Source organism: Mangifera indica, unplaced genomic scaffold (assembly GCF_011075055.1).
Source record: "Mangifera indica cultivar Alphonso unplaced genomic scaffold, CATAS_Mindica_2.1 Un_0003, whole genome shotgun sequence".
In the NCBI taxonomy this organism is placed as follows: domain Eukaryota; kingdom Viridiplantae; phylum Streptophyta; class Magnoliopsida; order Sapindales; family Anacardiaceae; genus Mangifera; species Mangifera indica.
In genome coordinates, this window is record NW_025401095.1 from 630,216 (window position 1) to 639,900 (window position 9,685).

Genomic DNA, 9,685 nt, shown 5'->3' on the forward strand with positions numbered 1-9,685 from the left:
AGGTTTGATGTAATTAGTCAAGAGAGGTATTATTGAAAATTAAATTAAATTTGCTTAAAAAAATAAATCACTGTAAGTTTGTTTAAAAAGATTTAAACAAAAAATTTTAACAAAAAATTTTATATCTATTTTAATTAATATCTCATTCATTAATTACAATAAATAAATAAATAACTAGTATGAATGTGAAAAGAAGAAAGAAAGGCAAAATGATATAATGAGATCAATCAAACCAGCTCTCCAAATTGATATAAAGAGGACTAATATAAATGTTATTATATGATTAAGTGATTTTAAATTAAAGATAAAATTATATTTAATCACATAATGATATATTATCTAGATATTCAGTTAAGTACTTAAAATTAATTGCATATAATATTATTTTTTGTGTCAACATGGTTAGTCTTCACTCCTTTTGCATAACTTTTGCAGTGATGAGAGAAAAAAAAAAACTCCTCTTAAGAAAATCTTTTATCATCTCCACACAAGACAACCTTTGTCAATCACTTTGTACGCAGACATATCCCATCTTTGTCAATCATTTGTTTGTATATAATGAGATCAATCAAACAAGCTCTTCGATTTGATATAAAAAATATTAGTATACATATCATCATATAATTGAATAAATTTATATTAAAATAAAATAATACTTAATCATTTAATAATATATTATTTAAATATCCAATTTAGTACGATTTTGAATTAAGAAAAAATTTATATGATTTTAAATTTCAAGTAAAATAATACCTAATATTATAATAAAACAATATCTAAATATTTAATTTAGTACTCAAAATTTAATATACATAATATTACTCTTTACGTAGATATAGTTAGTTTTCCCTTCTCCTTTTTCATAGCTTCTACGATAACGAAAAAATAAAAAAATAAAAAATTCCCTTATCTATGTTCACACAGGACATTTTTTGTCAATCACTTTTTACAAAGACTTCTCTTATCTTTGTTCATACAATAAAATTCAAAATTTTAGAGAAAATACTTTTTCAATATTCATCTATGATAATAATTACAGCAACTAATGTAAATGTGAAAAGAAAAAAACAGAAAAAATGACAAAATAAGATCAATCATTACAAACTCTTCGAATTGATATAAAGAAAGCTAATATAAATATTATTATATAATTAAGTAATTTATATTAAATATAAATTAATATTTAATTAAATAATGATATATTATTTTAATATTTAATTTAATATACAAAACTAAATACACCTAACGTCGTTCTTTGCATTGACGCAATTAATCGTCACTTCTCTTTTTGCGTAACTTCTACAATGACGAGAGAAAACAAATAGCATGCAGTGAGAGTCTGTCCTCGTAAAAGAGTTGAACGAAAAAAAATACAAGATGACTAATTGAAGGACCTTAGTGGTGACAAGAGTTGGGAGGGTCAGTTGCAACCTTTGAAACAAAATCTTTGCAAAACTTTGATTCATTATGGTAGAAGAGTTCAAGCTATCTATGAAAGCCTTGATGATGGCAATCCCAAACATGAGAAAGATGAGCTCTTTTCTCAGGTTAGTCGAGGAGGACTCTACACCGTGAACAACAATTTCTATGCCACTTCAAAAATTGATTTCCTTCCTAAGGTAGGAGGTGCATGGAGCGGACGAGCTTGGATTGGGTACATGGTTGTGGCTCCTGATGAGGGCAAGAAAGAAATAGGAAGAAGAGACATTTTGATTTGCTGGAAAGGAACTATTACGGCTGCAGAATAGATAAAAGTTTCTAGTTCAATCAACCCTCAGCTTCTCCCATTTTGGGATAAAACTGCTTTGGAAATCCTTGCATACACAAGGATTTCTCTCCATATACATGTCAGCCAAAGATCAGGTAACAATAATAACCAATGATAAAAGAAAGCTGAAATAATATTAATAATAAAAATAAGACCAAATGACTATTCCACCCAAGGTTTACTGAAATGACATATTTCCACCTTATATTTGAAAAACCAAAATTTCCATCCATTTGCTAAAATTGTTATAAAAATATTGAAAAGACAAAAAAAAAAAAAAAAAACCCTCTAGTTAAATCACACTGTGCCCCCAAAAGTTCATTAAATAATTTATCTCTAATTTATATTAATTTTGATTAAATATAAAAAATTACTAATATAACTATAAATAGAAGTGCTAATAACATATAATCATATATTCGAGATAAATTATAATTTTTTAAAATTTTAAGGGTAATAATTAAATTTTTAGGGATATTTAGTAATTCTCAAAAAAGTTTATGGTGTTTTTTAAATTTTGAAATTTTAATTTGTCATTTAATAGTTTCAAAAATTATAATTACACTATTTCAATGAATAGAATACAACAAACTAGGTCGTAAATGTCATATCAAAATGATTAAAAATATAATTAAATATTTTAAAAACAGATGGGTGAAAATTAATTTCCAAAATAAGATAGGGGAAATATCATTCGTCTCTAGTAAATTTTGAAAAATAAAACTTACACTCTACATTGGATAAAATAACATAAATACTCTTTAACCATTACAACCAATAATTTGTTTAGTAGACAAGCGAAAAATTGGTTTTTTCAAACAAAAAATATGAGAATTTATCATTTCAATAAAACTTAGATAGGAATAGTCATTTTGCTTTTTTTTTTTATATGTGCTATATACCTAATACAATGATCATTATATTTTGTTACAATGTATAAATGTAGGTCTTGGATGCAATAAGGGAGTTGATGAATCAATACAAAAGTGAGGAAATCAGTATAACAGTAAGTGGACACTGTCTAGGAGCTTCACTGGCCATAATGAACTCAACTGACATAGTTGCTAATGGATATAATAAACCCCAATACATGGTCACAGTCTTCGCCTTTTCAAGTCCCAAGGTTGGAAACTCAGACTTCGTCACGAGATTCAACAAACTCAACCATCTTCATCTCTTGCATATCAGACATTTTATTGATCCTGTTCCTAAGCTTCCACCAGGTTCTAGTTACTCAGAAATGAGAGTTCTTCTATCCATCACCAAGACTGATTTCTCAGTCTTGGACCTTCTGCGAGGCGGCCATATCATCCTTTCCATCATAGAAATGTTATTCAGGTTTCATCATTTGAAGAATTTACTCACGACAGTAGAAAAACAGCAAGAAAAAGTTTTGCTCGCTTCAACAGCTGCTACCCCTACAATTTCGGCGGTTGTGGGAACTACCATTACAAATCTTGATAAGCTCAATGAGTCAAATTTGGTTGTGGGCACTGTCATTGCAGATCTTGATGAGCTCGATAAGTCAAATTGGTTGTTGAAGAATTGGAGAATGACTGTTACAAATTGTATCTGCGAACTCCTCGAACTCAAACTGCCTAATAATCTTGCAAAAATATTAGTTATATATTACTAAATAAGGCTTTCATCACTGAAAATATATACAAAGTGGAACTGTAGAAGTTGGCTTAGGGTTTTCTAAATGGAGTTTTAGTGTTGTTGGTTTTCCTTGTTGTGTGTGTCCTTTTATATATATATTTCAATGAAAATGCCTACTATTATTGTCAATATGTTATTAAAAAAGTTATATTAGTATGTCTTTCCAAAGATATTGTTTCCTGTTTTCAAAAAATTGTACGTTTTGATGGGATTTCAGATCAGGACTGGCAACTTCACCCTAAAAAAATACATTACGATTTTAATTATTTACCATAATGTCAAACTATGATAGTACTTGAACAAAAGGATGGGGAGAAACCGAACAAATGGAGGAGACGGGGAGAAAATTATTCTCACAAATAAGGTATGATGATTCCTCTTAATCCTTGTAGCAAAGATGGAATGGAGGCGGGGATGTGTCCCATCTCGTGGTAATGGGGATTAGAATCATAGAAACAATTAGGGCACTACTGTTCAATTTGTTAAGTCCAAAAAAGCAAGTGGAATTTAAAGTGAGAAAAACTAAATTTATAGGGATGACGTAAAATTACTAAATATTTTAGGCCAAATGACTTTTTCCAACGTAAGCTTTAATGAAATGAATGATACTCACTCGTTAAGTTTGAAAAGATCATTATCTTCATCCGTTTATTAAATTTGTTAAGTAGTTAATTAAAGGTCACATAATTGTTTTCCAACCAAAGTCAACAAAATGACATATTCTCGTCTTTAAATTTAAATGAAAAAAAAAAGCATTTCCTGACTCATTTTGAGATGAAATCTCTTTTTTTATGGTCAACTATATAAAAAATAACTATCCCCCCTAATAACTGAACATAACACAACAAATTAAGAAAATAAAAGTTATATTATAAACTATTGGAATTATAAAATATTTTTAAAATATATAGAGTGAACATGATAATTTTTAAAACAAAATAGGATCAAAATATTCACTTGCCTCTAATAAGTTTTAAGAAATACATTTACACTCTTATAATATTGTTCACACTTAAGTCTAGTGATGATGCTATTGTAATATTTCAAACCTTGTGGATAAAATGATAGCTAATTATAACCTTATTATAATATTTGGACAAAATGATATACTTTTTAATTCTAAAAACAAATAATTGTCTGACATACGGTTGTAAAAATGAGTTTTTCACAGTTATAGAGTGAGAATACATCATTACAGTAAACCTTGGGTGGAAAATAGTCATTTGGCCTTAAATTTTATGCACCAATTATTGGTATAAATATTGTATCACTATATAAATAAATGTTTTTAATTAAAAATAAAATAACATCTAATAATTCTCTTTATAAGTATATATATTACTTTTTAAATTAAGAATTTCTTAATTCAAATTTTATGTTAAAGAATCTTGGTAGGATAGAAGATTATTTGGAAAAAAAAAAAAGGAATGTGTGCCTTCAATGATTTCACTTCGAAAAGGTATTATATATATATATATATATATATATATATATATATATATATATATATATATATATATATATAGGGCTGGACTCGAGCCGAGCCAGCTCGAGCTTGAGCTCAGCTCGAGCCCAAAACGAGTCAAGATCTACTTAGCTCAATCGAGCTCGAGTTAGCTCGGTAGATTTTTTTAAAATTTTTTATACAAAACGACGTCGTTTTGATCAATATATATTAAAAACGATGTCGTTTTGGTAATGAAAAATGAGCTGAACCGAGCCGAACCGAACTTGAGCCGCCCATATATGAACCGAACCGAGCTCGACTCGGCTCGAATCCAGCCCCCTATATATATATATATATATATATATATATATATATATATATATATATATATATATATATATATATATAATTTGAATTAATTTACAATAAAAATTGATGACTCTATGATTACAATAAACTATTAAAGTTTCATAAATAATTATAAAAATCATTCAAATACAAAAAAAAAATTATCATATTTTCTCTATTTTCCTTTTTAATATTACTATAATTATAGTTCTTTATCCTAAATATGTGGCAATTAGACAACAAATAATATGTATAATTTTTTTATTAAAATAATGACATATTATTATATGATTTGATGTTATTTTATTTTAATTTAAAATTACTCAATTACATCGGATATATCATTATTTATGTATAAAATTGTGTACACATAATACTTCTTATCAATCAGATAGAATTATCCTACAATTGGATAACACTCAATCATATAATAAAAAATCAATTGAATATATTTACATTGCTCTTTATAAATAAGTATTAATGAATCAATTTTCACATCATATGGGATATAAGATCTCAATATTCAAATTATCAAACTGGAATAATTTGTATGTATTTAAAATTATAATCGACAGAATTTAGATAAGAATAAATAGAGGAATTAGCTAGTTGAGCACTGCTTTGGTGCATCATTCGACCTTCAAGCATCGGGTGTTTACAAATAGGTAAGTGGAGAATGGCACCAGATTCTATAACTCATTTTAACCACCAAATTCAAGCATCTTTATCATATCAACTTGAAATTATTCTTGTACCAATATAATGACTTCTAAATAATGTTATCCATACCCAATTATAAACAAATAATTAATTGGTACTAAGATGATATATTATTATATAATTAAAAATTAATTTATTTTAATTTAAAATTATTTAATCATATTATAATAATTTATTTCAGTGTTCAAAAGTAATTGTATATTTTATGTGAGGAATTATTCACTGTATAAATAGTGTTTATTTTTAACTATAATAAAAAATAGAATAATATTATATCTATAAATAAATTATACAAAATTATTTATAATATATTTTGATAATATGATTTTTAAGTGATACAATAAATAATTGCATTATCTAATTACAAATTATCATTTATAAATTTGTATTTATTTTTATTAATGACTTTCGAAATGCGATACCCAACAATGCAAAGATTCTTTCATTTACAGATAAAAAAATTAAAAACAAAAAATGTTACGAACTTGAGTTAAGATTAATTGGAACCGAGTTTAAACAAAGGTTAACTCGACCACAAGTCAAATTTAAACAAGTCACACCCAATTCAAGTTGACCGAATTGACAACCCGAACTAAATGAATTTTCTATAAATAGCATGCACTAGGGGACAGCCTTCACAGGACAGGATAGCGGATGGCTAACTGGAAGGAGCTTAGTGGCGAGAAGAATTGGGAGGGTCTCTTGAAACCTCATCTCGACAAAGATCTCGGCAAAACAATAATCCATTATGGCAAAAGAGTTCAGGCTATTTATGATACCATTGACAATAACAGATTTTCTTCAACTTATGGGCATCCCAAATATAAAGAAGAAGAGTTCTTCTCTAAGGTTGGCCTGGGATTGTACACTATGAAGGCATATTTATGGGCAAATTCCAGGGACGTAGATTTCAATAACAAGGGCGGAGATGTTTGGATCGGTTACGTGGCTGTGGCCACAGATGAAGGAAAAGAAAAGTTGGGAAGAAGAGACATTATGATTTGCTGGAGAGGAACTTTGACGCTGGCTGAGTGGATCAATAATTTGCAGGTCGACCAAACCTCAGCCTCGCCAATTTTAGGGCCATGCCAGGAGAATCCTAGTGTGCACAAGGGTTTTCTCTCCATCTACAACTATAAGTTAGCCAGAGAGCAGGTAATTCTTTACACACAAATAACGGCTACCGATGCACTAACATGGGGTATAAGTAATTATGATTTCTTTAATAATTCAGTGAGAATTTACAGAAAGTAATACAAATGCGTTATAACTTCGATAGACTTTATTAGCGTGGGCTTCAAAGTTTATTCAACTTTCGATAGTTTTGATAACCTATTATGCAGTGGTTATGTCCCTTTCCGAAACAGTTCTATCAATTAAAAATTATCGTCCAATAGAGGTTTTAGGGGAGAAAGACTTTTCACTCTAATACAACTAAATTTTGAGAACCATATGATTTAGACTATATGACATTCAAAATATTCCTAAAACTTTAAAATGTTGCCAATTCAAGATTTTATATCTTATACGTAGATCTTGTAAGATTAGGATTGAATAATTTATTCAATTCATGTATATTAAATCTCATGGCTTTTTTAACACTTCGATCCAAACTTTGGCTTTCTTGCTGATAAATAACATAATCTACAAGTTTATAGTTGAACCTGATTGTTGGTATATGTGTAGGTTCTTGAAGTTGTCAGAGTACTGGTGGATCAATACAAACATGAAGAAATCAGTATTACAGTATCAGGGCACAGCTTGGGGTCAGCAGTTGCCACATTGAACGCAGCCGACATAGTTGCCCATGAATACAACAAACCCACAGGGTCAAGCACCGCAGCAATGGTGACAACCTTTGCCTTTGCAAGTCCCAAAGTTGGCAACTCAGGCTTCAAGACCGTCTTCAATAAACTCAAGAATCTTCATCTCCTGCACATTAAACATGTTCGCGACCCTGTTCCTCCACTTCCTCATGGCGATAATTACTCGCAGTTAGGAACTGTGTTAAGTCTCGACACTACTGATTCAAATTCACCATTGGAGTGTCATAGTTTGAAGCATATACTTAAGGTAATTGAAGCAACACAAGTAAAGCTGAACTAAAAATGGTGACGGGAAGCTGGATGTGTTAAGAATGTAATACTAAATAAGGTAGGTTTGTGTTAGCAGGAAGCACAAACCGTAGTAAGACACTGTCCATCTCTGTGACGAGAGGAAATTGCTTCCCTTGTGTAATGACGCAGTCCATCTCTGTGATGATAATAAGTACTTCCCTTGTGTGTAAGTAGTTCCCTCGTGTGATGATAATAAGTTACTTCACTAGGTTTTAACCTGTCATTAATAGATTTGGATTCAAATTACGTTAAACTCGAACTTAGGCCAACTCAAGTTCAGTGTGGCTTGAAGGGAGCATAGCTTGAGCTTTCCTCAAACCATTTTGAGTTTGCCTTGCTTAAGAAGAACTAAAATTGAGTTCAATTATAGTACTAAGTCAAACTAAGCTTGAGTTTGACTCGATATTATAACTAAGTAAAAAACAACTAAAATGATATCATGTCATGCTTATTGATCAAACAACATTGTTTAAGTTGATTCAAATCGAATTTTTCCAAGCTCGCAATCTTGGCAAGTCAAACACTTTTCAAGCTTGAACTTGACAATATTAAACTCTTAAGCTCAAGCTTGAGCTTGAGCTTACCTAATTTGAACTTGTTCTAGGTTTATTTGAGCTGAGCTTATTTTCAAGCTTGAGTAAACTTGACTCGATCCATCCCTCTTAGTTGATACGGGATTGCATCCAAAAGGTTTGATAACAAAAAGATAAAAGTATTGAATGTCTCTATAAGGTTGTAAATACAAAATAAGTGCATTTGGACTCTAAATTAATAAAGTGAAAGCTTGGTGAGAGTTATAGAGAAACAATCTTTTTTATTTTTCCTTTTTGCATGTAATTGTCTAGTCTTTTTCTCTTTAATCCAAGCTCAAATTGTAGAGTTAGGTTATAGGGTTGAACAACATTCTGTTGGGATTGAGTTGTTGAAAAGCAATTAAAAAATTCAGCAACGAAGGCCTCAATCAGAGTTGTAACGGATAGTTTTAAATGCACTCAACATGGGTGACAGATCCTTGTCATAAGCGACTTGCCTTATTTCTATGTTTAGTTAAAAAAACAGAAGTTTGAACACTTGCATGTTGGCTTGTGCATGGTTGAAGTATGGTTGGATTTTATACAAGATAAAAAGGTGCACTACTAGAAGAGAGTGCAACATGGCTAGAAGGTTTTGAAAAACTGCACGACTGAAATGATTTTACATGTGTCAAAGTTATATTAGTATTGTGTGTCATTGTTGGGAGGTTATGAAAAATTACACGGCAAGGAGGATTTTTTTAGTGTCATGGTTGGGATATAATTGTCATGGCTAGGACACATTTGTCATAGTTGGGACACTTATAAGGTTGTAAGCTAGAAGCTTAATGTGTCACGGTTGGACACGTGGCATGAGATGGGAGCTTTGATCACACTGCTAGACCATACGCAATAACAACACGACTTGACTTTTGCTCTTTTCAAGTAATTTTTTATTTCCAAAGCACTAAATGGTTAATGCATGGCTTGGTCACATAAGAGGTACAACCATATTTTCTTGCTTCAAATTGATCTACAAATTTCACACTCTGTATATTTTATAATGCACTCATGCATTCTTTAGACATGTTAACTTAAGTTTTATCATCATCAA

At 29.9% G+C, this 9,685-nt stretch overlaps 2 protein-coding genes across 2 annotated transcripts; both read left to right on the forward strand.

Annotated features, from left to right (window-relative positions):
- Positions 1-1,845: 1,845 nt before the first annotated feature.
- On the forward strand, positions 1,846-3,404 carry LOC123205348. The gene is made up of 2 exons (XM_044622298.1): positions 1,846-1,863; positions 2,715-3,404. The coding sequence occupies exons 1-2, from the start codon at positions 1,846-1,848 to the stop codon at positions 3,402-3,404; spliced, it is 708 nt and encodes a 235-aa protein (XP_044478233.1).
- Positions 3,405-6,561: 3,157 nt separating this feature from the next.
- Positions 6,562-8,229, forward strand: LOC123205287 (phospholipase A1-II 6-like). Its single transcript, XM_044622213.1, has 2 exons — positions 6,562-7,097; positions 7,629-8,229. The coding sequence occupies exons 1-2, from the start codon at positions 6,597-6,599 to the stop codon at positions 8,046-8,048; spliced, it is 921 nt and encodes a 306-aa protein (XP_044478148.1). The 5' UTR covers positions 6,562-6,596; the 3' UTR covers positions 8,049-8,229.
- The last annotated feature ends 1,456 nt before the right edge of the window (positions 8,230-9,685 follow it).